At 38.2% G+C, this 19,566-nt stretch overlaps 1 protein-coding gene across 1 annotated transcript in view; it reads left to right on the forward strand.

Annotated features, from left to right (window-relative positions):
• The window catches only part of LOC136131409 (centrosomal protein of 78 kDa-like), a 97,462-nt gene that overhangs the window by 17,050 nt on the left and 60,846 nt on the right, over positions 1–19,566 (forward strand). Inside the window, 5 exon segments of the mRNA XM_065888184.1 lie at positions 695–861; positions 1,713–1,884; positions 2,207–2,254; positions 2,785–2,949; positions 2,951–3,118. Of these exon segments, the coding sequence (XP_065744256.1) occupies positions 695–861; positions 1,713–1,884; positions 2,207–2,254; positions 2,785–2,949; positions 2,951–3,118 (720 nt within the window).

Here is a 19,566-nt window from a genome sequence, read left to right on the forward strand (position 1 = left end):
GAAAGTGCATCCGTTGGATTGGCGGACACTCATTCAATAAATGTTGAGCACCTGCTCATGTAAGGCAAAAGGGGCATCATGAACATTAATGGCCTTTCTGAGAAATACTAGAGTTGAGCTTACAGGGGGTTTTAAGTGCATAGATGATGAGCGGAAGGGGAAGAGTGCATGGGGGGAATATTTTCAAGAAGCCAAAGAAAATATTGGTGATTGTACATTTAATAAATTGGGTTGGGTATGATTTAGGACTTTTAAACGTAAGCATTAGATATTTTGCTCACTAAAGTTAATTCTTAACATTCAGCAGAGTTGTAATATGTTTTATTCAAATCAGATTCTATATTTCATTTTCTAATTTAAGAGAAACTTAAAGCAGGTAATTTTCTAATGTGGAATAAGGCTCCATTATGAATTGAACTAGTTAGAAATGTGATCTTTTGTGAAAGATCATTAATAAAACGGTAACTTTGGTTTATTTATATACCACCTAAGTGTTATATAGGAAACTTTGTTGGGTGCCTGTGGGTTTTGGTTACTATGTGATATGGTCTCTGTCTTTACTGGTAGAGAGTTAGGTTAATTAGAAATTAATTACATTTTGAGTGTTTTAGTTTTGTTCCTTGAAAATAGGCAAGACTACTTTTGATGACAATGAGAAAAAATCATGTCAGACATTTTTAGTCTTCTTTTATAGCTGGAACATGAAAATGCCCACTTAAGAAATATGAATTTCTCTTTGTCTGAAGCCCTTCATGCCCACTCATTGACAAGCATGATCCTGGATGATGCAGGTGTTTTGGGCAGCATTGAGAATTCTATTCAGAAGTCCCATGCTTTCTTGGATCTCCTTAAAGATGCTGGGTTAGTTCATTTCTCTTCATGGCGTTCTTCTCTTTGCGACTGTAATTGTAGTTTGCTGAGGAACTGGAGCAATTTTCATCACTTCCGTGGCCATATTTAGTGTAATTATAGGTAATATAGTTGACTTTTTAAAATTAGGAATTAAATTTTTTAAGAAATGCAAATAGGGAAGCCTGCTTTGGTAGAGTGGGGAGCTCATTATAAAAGAGTAACCTGTAGATAGAGTAATTAGTAGGTGTAGTTTTTTGTAAAGACTAAATTGAAGGCAGTTTTCATTGAAAATATTTGGGAATGCATAAGAATTTTCCTATCTTTCACTTATTTTGCTTGTTTGATAAGTCTGAATTAAAGTTATTTTTGCCTTAGACATAAAAATTATTATTAATCTGCAGGGGAGATATAGGTCAGTGGTTCTCAACTGGGAGCAATTTTGCTGGAAGAGGGAAGTGGAGATTGATAGTTGATGGAGTGGTGTTTTGTCAGTGAATGAATTGGTGTTGGTGTTGGGAAGGAAGGAACAAACACATTCTTGGAAACTGGAGGAAATGTGGTAAAGAAGAGTGGGAATAGAGGTGTGAGAGGTAGTGGACGAGGTGCGTGGTAGATGTTGAAGCTGCTAGTCAGACAGTGTTTAAAATGGAGCGGTAATAGGTAAGGAGATGGGATGTGTCCTAGAGGATGAATCTGGAAAGGGCTGAGAATTTGGGGGAGAGAGAGGCTTGTAGTCTGGCGTAGGATGTTGGCTTTTAAGATTTTAGAAGTATTTCATGATTGTAGGTCTGGGGAAATCTAAACTGCTCTTATGTGATTATAATAACCTTTGTCTTTTCTCCTTTCCTCCTCTGGTCCAGGCTTGGGCAGCTGGCCACAATGGCTGGTGTAGATCAGTCAGGTTTTCATTTACTAGGTCGTCCCCAGATGAATTCTACTGTTAGTAGTCCACGTAAAGAAGAAAAGAAGGCACTTGAAGAAGAAAAGTCAGAATCAAAACAGGGTGCCCCAGGACAAATGAAAAATATCCAAGTAAGTGGACAGAACAGCACTTAATGATTCTAAGAGTGATTAGCAAAAAGGAAATGACCAAGTCAGGGAGAAAACAATAATGATCAGTCTCTAATAGTTCACATGCTCAGAACCTATAAGATTCTGGAATCCTTTCCAAATCTGAGATTAGTAAATGTGTGCCCATTTCATGATACTGTATTATTGTAAATAAGGAGGCTGGAAGTTCTTTAGAAAATTTATGAGTTAAAGCAAACTATCCTTAATGAAGAAAGAAAACATTAGAGAAAATATTCCAGATTTTAAATTGTATAAATGTCTATTCTATTCATATTTTATCTAGGTTTCTATTTGTATGCAGTCAGCTTACAATGAAGGAACACTAATGAAGGTACACATACTGATATAATTTTTAAATAAGTAATCCAGACATAGCTAATAGGTAACATATTACAGTGAATCACTGGTTATGGGAATGGGAGGGGAAAACCTGTCAGCTTTTCCTCTAGCCTTACTTGGAGCCCCCATCAACCAATCTCAGACTGGTCTTGGGAACTGACAGCTTGAGAACACGGTTTGGTCACAAACTATATACTGTTTGCATGTGCCTGGAGGATAGGAAAGAAATTAATTATCTTACAGAATAGGGTTTTATTTTTAGTGAGGGAAAGGAAATGGGTAATAACTACCCCAGTCACTAAAGTCTGAAAATGTAGCGGACATAGCCTTGGATATAGCTACGTTAAGCTGAGAATCACTTGGCAAGATACAATTAGAAAAAAACCGGCTCTGAAATCTTCTGAATATTGACTGTGTTAATAATAAGGTCACAGAGTAACACTGAAGTTTTGAACTCTACTTTTTAATGGTTGGCTTTGTTCATCACTGAATTTTTGTCTTGTCTTTTGTTTTTCCGTCCAGTTTCAAAAAATTACAGGTGATGCTAGGATTCCTTTGCCTCTCGACTCCTTCCATGTCCCAGTGTCTACTCAGGAGGCCTTAGAAACTTCCAAAGACAACCTGGGGGTCCCAGTCACAGAGCAGCGGCAGGAGTCTTTTGAAGAGTTCATTGCTAGAACATGTTCTCCCCTCAGCAGACATCATTTCTGGAACTGGAAGTCAAAGAAAAAAAGAGGAATTATCTAGAAATAGCAGGTCTTCTTCAGAGAAAATGAGCAAAGCAGGTGAATATACCAAAAAATTCTCTGCTAGGAAACAACCTGGGAAGGACCTGCATTCCTGCTCTGACTCACCTGTAAAGCATAAAAGCAAAGGAATTGGGCAAAATAATTCTTTGGTTAATAAACCAATTAAAAGTGAGTCTTCAAAAAAACACATTTCTGTTAAAGAGAGTAGAATAGTGACTGTTTCATCAAAGACAACTAAAAGTAGGGCTTCCCTGGTGGCGCAGTGGTTGAGAGTCCGCCTGCCGATGCAGGGGACACGGGTTCGTGCCCCGGTCTGGGAAGATCCCACATGCCACGGAGCGGCTGGGCCCGTCAGCCATGGCCGCTGAGCCTGTGTGTCCAGAGGCTGTGCTCCGCAACGGGAGAGGCCACGACAGTGAGAGGCCCGCGTATCGCTAAAAAAAAAAAAAAAAAAAAAAAAAAAAAGACAACTAAAAGTAAAAATCTGCTAGAACATTCACATTCTGAAAGTGATACTCCTGGATCTGATTGTGAATTTCAAGAAAGCATCCATACTCTATCACGCCTAACATAGGTCTAAATCATTTAAAATTATGTTTTTGCCTTCAATTTTTAATAAATTACTTATGTTTTTATTATAGCTTATGGTGGTTTCAGTTACTTGACTGGAAGCCATTAGAGAAAGATTTACCTATACTTTTTTATTATAATGAAAGTTTTGGTGTACTTTTCCTTGTGACACTTTACACCATTCATTCAGCTAGTGTTTACTGAGGGCTTCATATGTACAGTACTTTTCTGGGTGCTATTGCTTTCAGCAGTGAACAAAATAAAGCCTTTGCTCTCCTGGAACTAGCACTCTGTGTTGGGAAAAAACATAAGCAACAAAGCAGGGTGTAAGGGTTAAAAAGATACGGGAATAATAAATGGAATAGTTTTACCATTTGGTTAAACATCAAACTATTATAAATCATATGGCCAGAAGCCATTGAGGTATTTTAATTCACAATAACCAGAGAGCCTCAAACATTTACCAAGGCACTTACTGTGTTTATGGACTACAGCAACGCTCTGAGGTAGGGAACTGTTACCATCCCCGTTTATAGATGAGGAGTCTGAGGAGACATTTTGTGAGTTGCCCAGAATTACACAGCTGTAAGGAAGTGGGAAGCTGCGATGTGACCCGAACCCATGCTCTATTTTTTTTTAATGTATGGACTTTATTATGTTTCATTTGTTTCTGATTTATGTGAATATTTTCTTTAAAGATTTTTTCTGATGTCGACCATTTTTTAAGTGTTTATTGCATTTGTTACAGTATTGCTTCTGTTTTATATTTTGGTTTTTTGGCCGCAAGGCATGTGGGATCTTAGCTCCCCCACCAAGGATCGAACCCTCACCCCCTCCATTGGAAGGCGAAGTCTTAACCCTGGACCACCAGGGAAGTCCCCCTTATGTGACTATTTTTATGGCAATTTTTTTAAATTTTATTTTTTTATTGACGTATAGTTGAATTACAGTGTTGTGTTAATTACTGCTGTACAGGAAAGTGACTCAGTTACACATTTATATACATTCTTTTCCGTTACGGTTTATCACAGGATATATAGTTCGCTGTGTTCTACAGTAGGACCTTTTTGGTTTTTTAAAATACATCCACTTTTTTTTAAATAAATGTATTTATTTTTAAATTTTTGGCTGCGTTGGGCCTTCGTTGCTGCATGCAGGCTTTCTCTAGTTGCGGTGCGCAGGCTTCTCATTGTGGTGGCTTTTCTTGTTGCAGAGCACGGGCTCTTAAATAGTTGAGTTATGGACTTAAATACTTGTGGCATCGGACTTAGTTGCTCTCTGGCATGTGGGATCTTCCCGGACCAGGGCTCGAACCCGTGTCCCCTGCATTGGCAGGTGTATTCTTAAACACTGCACCACCAGGGAAGTCCCATGTAGGACCTTTTTGTTTATCCATCCTGTATATACACCAGTTTGCATCTGCTAATCCCAAACTCCCAATCCAACCCTCTCCCACCCCCTCCCCCTTGGTAACCACCAGTTTATTCTTTATGTCCTTGGTTATGTTTCTGTTTCACAGATAGGCAGAACCCAGGCTCTTAATTACTTTGTTATCCTGTTTCCTTGTTAAGAGAGGAAGGGTTTAAGGAATGCACTGAGAGAGAAGGCAGTGAGCACTAGAACTGCAAAACAGTGGGACTGTCAGAAACCACACCTGTCTCCTTCCCCCATCGTGAGCAGAATTTTTAAACGGCAGAGTATGTAAGAGTATGTGATGACACATCTCTGGATTAAATTACGTCTCCCTGGTAAAACATGTACAGATAAGTCTTTAGTTCGTTCAGACTGAAAGGTGAGAGCAGAGAACAGCTGGAGTGTCAGATTTCTTCTAGAAGTTCCTGCCTGATTGTTACAAAGAGGGCTACTACAGTACTAGTTAGTTCATTAGTCATGGATTGGGTGTTAGAGCAGTGAAACAATGAGCAAGATTTAGTGTAGGCCCTTCAGCAGTGGGGTGAGAGGGGAAGAGGCACAGCAGATGTCTCATCCTGCACGTGACATGCTGTGACGGGCATATTCAGGGCGTTTGGTCAGTGTTTGTGGAAGAAGAGGGGGAGCTGTGAGGCAAAGAAAAGTCATCGAAAGAGGCAGTCCCTAAGCTAAGTCTTAAAGGACTCGTGAAAAACTGGTGAGTCAGCCGGTGAAGGGAAAGGACACTCAAGGCAGAGAGGACAGCGGAAGTCCAGAGCTGTGAGTGTGTGAGGGGTGTGTTACGGAGCCACAGGCACAGGCTCTGGAGGATCAGTGCAGTGTCACCAGGCAGTGGCAAGTGCCCCTAAAGGAGGCCGTGAGGACGAGGAGAGCGGGTCTTAACCACCCATGTGCGTGGAGCTGGTTTCCTCAGAAAACAGCTAAGTATGGAAAGGACAAGTTCAGGTGGCATTTTAGACCACTGACGTCAGTATGGTTGAGGAATTTGAAGAAGCCTGGAGACACTTATGCCCCAATCTTATGAGGAGCAGTGTTTTTTATTTTCAAGTGGGACTTTCACGCTGCCACCTCCTCTCCAGTCCCTACTGAAAGGTTTATAGGCCGGCAGAAGGGAGAACCTGGCTTAAGTAAAGTTAATCAGGTTTCTTTACAGCTTCTCGGAGCTGCTGTAGGCTAGTGTTCATTCTGGATCGTCACAGCAGGTGTATGGTACACAGCCATCCTCAAAGCTATTTGACTCTAGAGTCCTTTTTTAACAGAAGTGTCTTAACAACTGGTTCCACCAAACAGCAATTTGGTAACTTCTAGACCAGGTAATAGCAAGAAGAAAGGGGTCTGAAATAAGGTATAGTTGAAGGGAGGAAATAAGTTGTAATTCTATTTAGGAAATTACAAGCAAGACTTGATCTTGGGAAGTAAGGAAGAAGTAGGAGGTGGAGGCTGAACCCCCATCTGTGTGACTAAGGTTGGGTGGTGGTATTATTGAGTTTGGAAATAGGGGATAAAGAACTGAATTGGGAAAAAGACTTTAGTTCTGGACATGTTGAATTGTAAAGCACCTGTAGAATTCAGGAGACAGACTGGTAGATAACTGGACATGCACGTGAAGACATGGAAAGATAAAAATTTGAATGTCATCAGCACATATCAGCAGTCATTAAAATCATGAAAATGGATGAGACTTCAGAGAATTGTGAGTACTGACAACGTTTAAGTAATAAGCAGAGAAATAATTCTGGGAAGGAGTGAGGTGATAAAGTTTCAAGAAGGAGGAAGTAGATGACAGTGTCATCCTTCAGAGAATGTGAGTGTCCATTGGATTTGGGCAGTTAGGTCCCCAGTGACCTTAGAGCAGTTCAGTGAAGTGGTGGACAAAAAGCCAGATGGCAATAAATTGGGGGTGTAGGGCTGCCTGTGGGGGCCAGGCGGGGCTAGTGAAGACAGTGGGAATAGGCTACTCTGAAGGAGTTTGGATGAAAAGAGAAAATAATTAGCAAAAAAGAATTTTTTAGAATGAGAAGGACTTATATTTTATATGTTGAAATGAAGGAACCGATAAAGGAGATCCTGAAGATGTAGATAATAATTTAGAGAATTGGGGAAACATGGACATATGAATAAGAAAAAAACTTTGCACAGTATATAAAAATCACTTGTATCCTTCGAGTTGGATGGATACTGGTAAGTTTGGGAGGAAATAAAGGTAAGAAGAGATAGAAGTTAAATGAGTTTCTACTGATACCCTCAGTTTTCTTTGACACAGATTTTTCAGAGACACATATATACACATACATAATTACAGTTTCAAAATTCTTTCATAGTTACATGTTTTATTAATCACGTCTGAGAAAAGTCATTGATTTTCTTTTTGTACCCCATTATCTTGTAAGGACAAGATACAGTGACAACTTCCAAGCTTTTTGCATATCAGAGCTGAAACGGAAAGTATCTCCATAATTGAATTTTCACTTCTTATTTGTAGTAAGTTTATCCTTAGGAGGATACTTTCATAGTGTTTGATCACAGATGAGTTTGGGCATTGCTATCACTCAACAATGTTAAGCATCTGTCAGGTTCTCTCCTATACTCTCTTATATTAATTTTTTCTCCGTTAAGCAAATATTTTTTGGCGGCCTGTAGGAATAAGATACACCTAGGTCCTCTTTCCTTGGTATATTCACAAAAGCCTCTGAAACTAAATTTCCAAGTCAGGCCATACTAAGGCCTGGCATAATAAGTTTTCATCATTAACAGTTTTTTTGTGTTTGTGGGATTTTTTTGTTTTTATTTTTTTGAAGCAAGGATAAGACACTGTCTTAACTCAGTAGTTGTCCATTGATTAATAAGTCAAAGAAGACATTGATGAAGCATGGTATTTTGAATATCCTTTCCGCAGAATAGGTAATGGGCCATCCTGAAACTCTGGTGAGATGCTTATCATTTTCAGATTTTGGAGTGGCATAGAAAACCCTATTACACCTTGAATTATCACTAGAAATGAATTCAGCCAAATAAAAACAGTGCCTCTGCCTACTGAGGTTGTCAATTTCCATCTCAACAAAAGTGAACATTTCTCCTTTAGATTAAAATCAAGAAAATTCCCTCTGTCCAGGATGCAATGGGTGCACAAAGGAGGAAAACTGAAGCTATTCCCTCTTTACACCTGAACAGTGAATTCATTCTGATATCAAATATTTTTTATGATTCTCTTATGACCAGGTGCTTTATTGTTTAGAGATCAACTTACTGTTCATTCTTGGTAAGAAAAATCCATTTTTTAGGACTCTGAATAGTAACTTTATATATTTTATATATATATATTAAAAATAAATATATATATTATATGTAATATATATTCCACCTATTCAACAAAATTGTAATTTTCATCATCTCTTATGAATGATGAACTGTATTCTCTCTTTGGAAAGGGCTTATAGGGAATTAAATTCTCCATATACATTTTATATAAGAGCATGGAAACCAAATTCTCAACTTGGAGCAAACTTAGGTTTTGCTATGAAGGTTTATGCTTGCCTGGCCTTAGAGTGATAGGCCACGAACTCAAGGTGGAGTATTTTTCCTCTAAGTTACTTTCATTGATGCCACCCTGAAAAAATTTGGAGGGAGTATTTTTTGAAATAGCTTTATCTCAGTAACCCTTTAAAAATGCTTCAGGGTATGGGGAGCATAACTGTCAAAATGTTCAAGCAACTCTTGTTGATTTAAGTGTAGATTTAAGTGTAATTGATCAGGAGCAATACAGGAAGGAGCTGGGTACAAAAGACAAAAGACCCGAGGCTATTTCATGTATTGTTTTTGGCTTATTGTACAAAACAGAGAAAGTCTCATACACTCAGGCAGCCAAGGTCCCCTACTGTTCTCTCCTTTTAGTAAAAATAAAAGAGAGCTAGTTTCTCAATAGCAGCATTCTATCCTTAAGTGGGTACACAGTGATATTCTAATGGTCTGTGGAGAATAATTCCGTGGCAGCTCTGACCTCCAGTCACCGGGTTCTCTGTAACTTAGTCTTTAATGGCCAAGGACTATAATCATTATTTCCATTTGTATTTAGCATCTCAAAATTGAAAGCATTCCGTGGACAACAAAATAGGAAGTGATTTCATGAAGTGTTTTAGTATGGATAAAATAATAAACTATAAAAATACAAATCATCACTAAAGCTTTTTCTTTCTGGAGAACTATATTCAGAAATTAAGCATCTAAGGTGCGCATGTGTTTTTTTCACCCATGATGTTTGTGTGTGTGCATTCCACTGCTACAGGAGACATGCAAAATAATATCAGATTTGCTACAGTATGAAGTTCTGCTTTCTCCCAAGAACTGTGTGCTCGCAGGGTTTGTTCAGGAAGGTGAGTGCCCTACCACCACATCGCAGTCATATCTCATCACCTTCGGCAGGAATAATTCACACTTTAACCTTACATGCTAGTGTATTAAATTAGTATTACTCATCAGAACTTGCTTATTAATAAAACAAGCTGAATTAGCCACTGGCAAATCATATTTGGAAATTCAATGACAATTTTACATTTTTAATAAAGGCTCAAATATTATTGCAGAGCAGGTGGTACAGAAAACTGGTCAAATTTGACATTCATTAATAATTGACGTGTGGAACGTGACAGGTGAAAATTGCTATTGATTTCTTTCCTCTAGTATTTGGAAGAGTTCTAAAAGGTAAATGAGATAACAAGACATATCAAGTCTCACTGATTTCTTTGATCAACTCCTCCCCACATATCACTCCTTCGCCTACCATGTTTTGAATAATTCAATGCCCATAGCCTTTCCAGTTCAGTGCATTATAAAACACACTCAAGCTGGGTTTCAATCATATTAGACTGAAAGTTGAACTTTTTGTGAAGGATTGTTTAAAACCAAATGCGTCTTGAGCCCAACAGCCTTTGAAAACAAACGATCCTGGGAGTTCAATAAGGAAATGTCAACACTGTGGAGAACTTTTAGATTCAGAAAATTCAGTAATCCTATTTGATGTATGTTAACCGTATGAATATTAACAAACTTCTGCTTGATTTCAGCACTGATTTGAGAGCTGAGTTACTACTGATCTTGTATTTTAACCAGTTGTGAAAGCACTGAGAGAGCTGTTCTTGGGTTGAACTTGACCTGCCTCTGGGAATGCTGTCTGTTCTATCCATCTTGAAAAGCTTTATGCAAGTGCATTTCTCTGCCTTCCTCCTTCTCATCTGCACCCCTTGGGTAAATGAAAGATGCTCAAATATAGATGTGAACACTGCAGATGCTCTGTTTGGCAATGGTGTCTTTGAGCTTCCCAATTTATATTGCTGACCACCCATTTGACTGAAAAGTGACTCATTTTACTGACAGATATCTGGCTTGAGGTGCCAAAAGAAATAGGTCATTTCAAATTTCCTTTTTAATTTTAAGTCATGGCTTTTTGTTGCAACACTACTTGTTCAAAAGTTAGATCATGAAGGTACCTTCCTATGACCTCCAAATAATTAATCAAAATGTTCTTCAATGGGCTATATAAAAAGCAAGCAGAATATTCCTAATTATCAGTCTTTCTCTTGAGTCATATAGCTCTTGTAATTTCAAGGAAGAGAAACTCAAATGTAAAGTGTTACAATAGCCAAGCCTACCAGCACTGTTATCTAACCATTCAGCAATATTCTCTGCCAAGTCACTCTGAACCTTAGACTACTGAGAATGTGTTTCTAATTAATTTTTAAGGTTCTCCTCTTTTGAGTAAAAAAATGGTCACAATTTTATTAGTAAAATTAAAGAAAAAACACAAAATAGAACATCTGAGGTATTTGCATTAGGCATTTTATATATATATACATAATTTTAATATATATACATATATAAATGCACTGGGATAAATCTCCCTCTTCTGTGTCAGTCGGACATAGGTCCATTTTCTTAGGAATAGGGAACTTTCACAATGGAAGTGAGGAAATTGGCTGGACCATCCTTGAATATAATTTCATGAAGCCACCATTTAAGGTCGTCTGGATCTTGGTTCCTTCTAGCAATCTACTACTACAACAGTGTCTAGTTCATCAAATTCAGGTCTTTCTGAAGCCAGGCTAGAAATACAAAGTGAGGTGGACGACTAAGGTAACTGACCAAAAAGGAGGAAAGGAAGACGAGCAATACAATTTCCCAATTTCATTTTTTCCTATATTCTCTGTGCTTGACAAGGGAAAAAATATTCGGGTCTGAGTTCCTCTCATTCTTAGCCATTGTTGGTTCAAAGTCTGAGAGAAAAAAAAAAAAAGGTAAAAACGAAAATATGGAGTCCAGAATTCCGTTAGCTCTCTTGCACGTAATATCACAACTTAAAAGGCCTTCCAAAATGGAGGGATAAACTTTTAAAAATATAGCCCAATCTTTTCAATCTAAACAAGTAAACACTAAAAATATATTTTAGAAATCCAGCAAACACACTAACCACGGTCAAAGCAAAGGAAGGCTTATGGCTTACCAAATGACAGTGGCTGTCTACAAGAGAGAGAAAGAATACTCCAAAATTCTATCTGACCTGGCAGAGCTCAGCACAGCTACTATTCTTCTTTCCTAAAATCAAGGCATAAAGAAATTGAATAAACTTGCCAAAATGTCACCCGGTGCCTCCAAAAGCAGATTAAAGAAGGGAGTGTCCAGAAATCAGGATGAAGAAAACTTAGAGAAGCCCCTTCTCCTATCAGTGGGCCACCAGGGTTTATCTGGGTAATAAAATGATAATAGGTCTTTCTGTCATCTTCTTTTTATAATTTATACATTTAAACTTCAGTTAATATTTTAAAAATATCCAATCAGAATGACAGGCATTTCCAGAAGTATCAGTTATTTTAATCCTCACCCTTTCACAAATGTGAAAACTGAGGCTCAGTATAGCTGTCAAGGGATTTTCCTAAATCATTGAAGCTGTAAATTTGGGACCTAAGTCTAAATCAGTTTCTCATTTTATCTTGGCTAACTTCTTAAAATTCTGTTTAGGGACATAGGGAGGGGGAAGGGTAAATTGGGACGAAGTGAGAGAGTGGCATGGACATATAGACACTACCAAATGTAAAATAGATAGCTAGTGGGAAGCAGCCAAATAGCACAGGGAGATCAGCTCGGGGCTTTGTGACCACCTAGAGGGGTGGGATACGGAGGGTGGGAGGGAGACGCAAAAAGGAGGGGATATGGGGATATATACATATGTATAGCTGATGCACTGTTATACAGCAGAGACTAACACAACATTGTAAATCAATTACACTGCAATAAAGATGTTAAAAATATAAGAAAGCTATACTATAAAATAGATACAGTGATAATATATCTGAGAGGTGGAATTATGGCTGCTTTTTAATCTATTTTTGGATTATTTGATTATATGATTTCTCTCTAAAAAATATGAATCTCTTGTGTAATAAAAGTTACTGAAAACCAAAAAAAAAAAATTCTGTTTAGGAAGAGAGGATAGAATGAAGGTTTGAGCATAGAAATCATGTAGAAATCACTGAAGATAGTGGGTCTGTAGTGCAGTTTTATTTGTAGTGGGTTTGGCTGACATTCTTATATTTAGTTTTATTTCTATACAACTATCAAAGAAGGAGAAAGAAGTTGGGTAATATTTGCATTTGCAACTAATCAAAGCGAATTGCTTTTAGCTTTAACAAAAACATCCTTCTGTGATCTCAGATTAACATCTTTATTCTTAAATGGAGCATAAATAACATTTATTGGCTAAGATTATTTGCAATAAACAAGACTGTTTACTGTTTACCACCTAGCAGATGACTATTTGTAAGTCTCACTGAGTATGCTAAAACATTATACTGAGCTCTCATTTTACCAGAGTGAATTTAAATTAACTTCAGCAGCCAGAATTAATGAAACCGGGTAAATGATGCAAAGATATTCCACAGGGTATTCTGTTTTAATTAGAGATAGAAAATGTGAGTCATTAGAGGTTTTAAGAAATGTTGCATTCTATTACTTTCTCATATTTTAAATCTAGGAATATAGATGAAAACTGAAAAATGGTAGCCACTTTAGTTCAGTTTTAATGTATATCAGCTCTGAATTTATATTGAGTGAATAGTAAAGAGTCTGAATGAAGAACATAGCCTGGGGGCACTCAGGTACAAGCCCTAAATTTTATGAGTATCTGTTAATTAGGCAGCTATATAACTTAACTATAAAGCCACTACAATTCAAACATTGTGTGTAGCATTACTACATGAATGAACACATGTACAAATTAAACAAAAGAATATCCACAAATAGTTCTTAGTACGTCTGGGAAGTTTGATTGTGATAAAGTCAAGTTATAATCTTTAAAATTGATGTCTAGAAAACTACACACCCATTTAAAACTAAAGTCTGTACCTCACACTACATACCAAAATAAATTACACCAGTTGCACATGTAAGAAGCTTGCAAGTTGCCACTTTACCCTAACAAGATGCGTCTTTTACAAATATAGTTTTCTCCCACTCTGTGGCTTGTCTTTTCATTATCTTGATAGTGATTTTCACAGAGCAGAAATTTTCTATTTTAATGAAGTCTAGCTTATCAATTCTTTCATGGAGTGTGCCTTTGGTGTTATATTTTAAAAGTCATTGCCATACCCAAGGTCATCTAGGTTTTCTCCTATGTTATCTTCTGGGAGTTTTACAGTTTTGTGTTTTACATTTAGGTCTGTGGTTCATTTTGAGTTAATTTTTATGAAGGATATAAAGTGTGTGTCTCGATTTTTTTTTTTTTTTTACTATGGACATCCAGTTGTTTCAGCACTATTTGATGAAAAGACTATCTTTCCTCCATTGTATTGTCTTTGTTCTTCTGCCAAAGATCAGGTGATTGTATTTATGTGGGTCTATTTTGGGGCTCTTTATTCTGTTCCATTGATCTGTTTGTTCTTTCACCAATATCACCCTTTGATTACTGCACCTTCATAATAAGTCTTCAAGCTGGGTAGTGTCATTCCTTCAACTTTGTCCTTCAATGAGGTGATAGCTATTCTGGGTCTCTTGCCTCTTCATATGGACTTTAGAATCACTTTGCCAATATCCATAAAATAACTTGCTGGGATTTTGATTCGGATCGCACTGAATTTCTATAGATTAAGTCGGAAAGAACTGACATTTTGATAATACCGAGTCTTCCTATTCATGAACATGCAATATCTCTCCATTTATTTAGTTATTCTTTGACTTCATTCATCACGGTTTTGTAGTTTTCCTCATATAGCGGTTGTACATATTTTATTAGATTTATACAGAAGTATTACATTTTTGGCAATGCTAATGTAAATAGTGTCGGTTTTTTTTTAAACCTATTCCACTTGTTCATTATTGGTATATAGGAAAGCAATTGCCTTTTGTATATTAACCTTGGATCCTGCAACCTTGCTGTAATCACTTATTAGTTACAGGAGTTTTGGGTCAACTCTTTTTAAGATTTTCTACATAGATCCTGTCACCTGTGAACAAAGACAGGTTTATGTCTTCGTTCTCAATTTGTACACCTTTTATTTCCTTTTCTTGCCTTTTTGCATTAGCAAGGACTTGCAGCACAATATTGAAAAGTTATAATAAAGGAGGACATCCTTGCCTTGTGCTTAATCTTAGTGGGAAAGCATTGAGTTTCTCTACTGGTTTTTTTGTAGATCGTATTTATCAAGTTAGGAAAGTCCCTCTCTATTCCTAGTTTACTGAGAGTTTTTCTCATGAGTGCACTCTGGATTTTGTCAAATGCTTCTTCCGCCTGTATTTATGTTTTTTTTTTCCCTTTATTTGTCTTGGTTGGATTATATTAATTAATTTTCAAATGTTGAACCAGCCTTACATACCTGACACAAATCCCGTTTGGTCCAACAAGAAAAACATCAATTACTGAGCCCCGGCCCCCAAAAAGAGTCTGCTTCCTTTTGATGGAGCATGTGCTTTCTTTTCTAAATCCAGCCTGGTTCATCCATTAGTTTTAATGACTTGACCCTTGTTGGCATTTGATTTTTCTACCTTTGCTATAAGTCTATTGTGGGAGCTTTGTATTATGTCAGTTTAGCTAAATTGGAACTACAATTCCCAGAATTCCTTTTTCTGCATGTTTCAGAGTCAGGGTTTGGCAATAGAGAAATCTGCCTGAGATTTACAAGGCTGAAATACCCAGCATCTATGTTTACATTTGAAAGGTGTTGGATCAAGCACTGTTGCAGCTCACTAGCTGGTCTGTTGGCTCACTTTGTTGGACAAGACAGCAGCCAGAACTGCAGCTCTCCCAGATCCTACTACATCTCCTCCTGCAGCTTCTCCAAATCCTGTACGAGGTTCATGTACGGCTGTGGTGACTCATACTACCGCTTGAAATTGTTAGTGAGTGACCAGTGTAGGTTCCAGTCTGTCCTCATGGGTTGCACCTCATCTTCTTGTGTTTCAGTTAGCTCTCCCAGACTCTGCCTGATCACCAACCCCAGTGACTTCTGTCTGCAGCCCCTGGGATCCTCCCGGACCGGGGCACGAACCCGCCCCCCCCCCCCCCCCCCATCGGCAGGCGGACTCTCAACCACTGTGCCACCAGGGAAGCCCTATTTTTTATTTTAAGACAGTTTTTTTAAATGTTTTTTTTCCTTTTCTCCATCCCATCTCATTTTACTTTTTTCCCTGCACAATGGATTTTAGCTTTTCTTTTGTCTTTTGGCCTTGCAGTATGCAGGACCTTAGTTTCCTGACGAGGGATTGAAACCATGCCCCCTACAGTGGAAGCTCAGAGTCTTAACCACTGGACCACCAGGGAAGACCCTACATAACCTATTTAACAAGGTCCCATGATTGCATAAGGTCAGACCCCTATAATAAATCACAAGGGTTCTGTTTCTCTAATAGAGGCCTGGCTGATATGTCTCTCATGATTGTAAATCAGCATCATTGATCATGATAGTCAGAGGCCTTCTCTGACTACAAATTTATCAAAAAGGTTTCCCTCTTCCTAATTCAACCATAGAATAATCATGGTAATAGTGGGAACAATAAACATTTATATATCATATTATTATTTACAAAGCAGTTTCACATTTACTATCTCATTTAATGTTCAAAACAATCCCCCATGTAATTTAAAAAAAACTTTTATTGGAGTATAGTTGCTTTACAATGCTGTGTTAGTTTCTACTGTACAGCAAAGTGAATCAGCTATACCTATACATATATCCCCTCTTTTTTGGATTTTCTTCCCATTTAGATCACCACAGAGCACTGAGTTCCCTGTGCTATACAGTAGGTTCTCATTAGTTATCTATTTTATATATAGTATCAATAGTGTATATATGTCAATCCCAATCTCCCAATCCCCATGTGATTTTGATCTGTCTTTATTTGACAGATGAGGAAACTGCAAATTTGAAAGTCAGAATGACTTGCCAAAGTTACACAGCTAGACCAAGGCCAAACACTGAAGGCAGCTGACAAAGTTTCACAGTCTCACATTCAGGTTGAGAACTTTACATAGCCCCCTTTCCAGCCATGTAACCATGGTCATACATATTTCATAAGATTGTTATAAAAAGTAACTGAAATAACATATGTAAAGGATTAAGAAAGGCATCTTTACTATAGCAAAGACTCAACAAATATTAACTATTATTATTATTGGTTGTAGTAATAATAATAAAATAAGAAATTGATAATGCAAATTAATCAGTAAATACTGGATACATATAGTCAGCCCTTATCCCTGAGTTTTGCATCCATAGATTCAACCAACCAGATATCAAAAATATTTGAAAAAAAAATTCCAGAATATTCCAAAAATCAAAACTTGAATTTGCAGAATACTGGCAACTAATTTCATAACATTTACACTATATTTATAACTATTTACACAACACTTACATTGTATTAGGTATTATAAATAATCTAGAGATGGTTTAAAGTACTCAGGAGGATTTGGTGTTATATGCAACTACTACACCATTTTATATAAGGGACTTGAGCATCCATGGATTTTAGTATTTGTGGGTGTCCTAGAACAAATCCCCTGCAGATACTGAGGGATGATTGAATTTTAAATAGATAAAGACTAGAAGAAAGCAGAGAGAGGTCTTGTATGAGCAGGACCCACAAGATAGCTGCTCTCTTGCTCTTCGTACATCCCCTGACCAACCAGGCTCTGTTTCACCTTCACCTTACTGGCATATCCTCCTAACCTTAGCATTCAATCAGTAACTACTGGTGTGATCAGCCCAACCCCCAATTAATGATAGGTCTATCTCTTGGACCAGAAGGACTCCATTATGTTCAGTTATCAACGAGAAATGTCAGCCCTCATGACGGTCGCTAACCCAGAAAGTTGTAGGCGACACATTCCTTCAACCTTATGGTAACCAGGGAGCCCTTCTGATGTCATTCCCCCTACAACTGGTAGCCTCCTCCTCCCCTAATAATGAAGACTGCTGCCGTGTCCTGCCTGTGATCAGCCACACCGTGGGGTGTCACTCCAGAAGCTTTGCCTCCCACTTGTAAGATTCCCTGTCCAATAAACCATCGATGTCTCTGTCATTGACTCCAGGTTTTTTCTTTGGTCTCGTTGCTGGCCAGTTGCAAGGATTGCAGGACTGTGGGGCACAGCCCCACAAATCTACTTACATGCTATGTCATCACGGGCAAGTTGTTAAATTTCTATAATCCTAGTTTTCATGACTTATAAATGGGAACGATGCTATCAACGTATTGCCTGGTTCTCAATGACCCATTCCCACACTTCCCGTCCTTTTCCTTAATCTTACTTTAATACCCTTTCTCATTCAGTAATTCCTGGCATTCTTTTCATTTCCTTCTAGGACCCCAAGTCCTTGTCACCACAGTCATCTTCTAGTATCTGCCCTAGGACCTCAGTTTATCCTTCTTCCCTCTCACAAGATTGCCAGAGAATTTCTTTTCCTTTCCTTTTCTATTTTGTAAACATATATTTAAGGTATCTTCCTCCAATCATCCCAGTAACCTAAAATTTCAAGGCACCTCCACCATGTATTGTGTTCACTGAAGTGGCAATAACTCTTACTGATCCATCACACAAGACCCCAAAGATAAAGCTCAGCTTGGAGAAATAGGATGAGCATTTGGCAGCTTGCTTTGACAAATGCCTGTGGTTCTGCCCTTGGCACCATTTGCTCTTAATTTCCCCACTGATATTCAGTACTTTTGCCTTTTACTAAATTATCTCCATTTACAATTGCTGTGACTGTTAATTCTCACAAAGATGCTGATAATGGGTAACATGACAAAAAGTACACCTTATCTACCTCAGAGCGTTTTAGCCCAGCCAACTTCACCCCAGTTCAGCCTATCTTCCAGAACGCACCAAACCCAGCTGGAGCTAGGGCGCTCCCCAGAACTCACATCAGAGCCCCATCCAGCCACATATCCCCCTGCTTCTAAATGCTGCACCTGTTGCATTGGACCATCTTTTATTTTGACATTTAGGGTCTTTTTTCTTTTCAAATGAATTCCATTTTTGCTTTGTGTAGTGTAAGGCCAATCTTTTACCCAGGTGGGCCTCTCCATTGAGCAGCTCACAGTAAGGCAGCCAACTTCCCTCTGAGCAAGCAAACAAGAAAGCAAGAGAGGATGGCAAAGATGCAAACCAGTCTTTTTGCAATGTAATCTCAAAAATGACGTCTCATCCTTTTTGCCACATTCTATTTTTTAGTAGTGAATCAATGAGTCCAGCCCACACTCTACAAAAGGGGAGTAGATGAAGGTGTGAATACCAGGAAGTGAGGATCACTGGGGGCCATCTTAGAGGCTGCCTAGCACAATGACGCTACACCAGTCATAATCTAAGGCTCACTGATATAATCTTATAATCTTCTTGAGTCATCACTGACAAAAAAACCTCATTCACCCAAGTAGTAAATAAAACATTTTAAACCAACTTTATAACTGTTCAAAAGTATATAACAGTTGAAATTACATTTCAAGATTCTAATAGTTGTTTTGATAAATGCCATGTTGAAAAATTGGGGGATACTTCAAAAGAACTTAGACTCCAAACTTTTCCCTCACATTTTTTTCCCCCTCACACCTTTTTAAACAATGAAATATCTTGAACTTGCAAAATGTGCATGAATTTTGTAAATGAGAATGGATGCTACTAGATGGGCACACCAGCTGCAAATACACAACAGGGGCCAATATATGAGAAGGCAAATATTTGTGGCTGCCTCATGGAGTGTCACCCACCTGGAGCTCCTGCCTGAATTCACATCGCACTTCAGCCAGTCATGCAGCACATATTATCTGTGCACCATATTCGCTGGGCACTTGGGACATGAAATTCTCCAGCAGCTCCAGGATCTCTCATTTATGGAGGAAACTCTGAAGCTTGCTGCTGGAATATGGCCAAGAGGCAAAGCACTTATTTGAGCATGTTCTACACTAGTGTTTCTCTAACTTTATTGTTGATACAAATCACCCAGGCATCTTGTTGAAACCCAGATTCTGATTAAGTAAATACAGCCTGAGGCCTGAGATTCTACATTTCCGTCCACGT

The sequence above is a fragment of the Phocoena phocoena genome, chromosome 11 (assembly GCF_963924675.1).
Source record: "Phocoena phocoena chromosome 11, mPhoPho1.1, whole genome shotgun sequence".
In the NCBI taxonomy this organism is placed as follows: domain Eukaryota; kingdom Metazoa; phylum Chordata; class Mammalia; order Artiodactyla; family Phocoenidae; genus Phocoena; species Phocoena phocoena.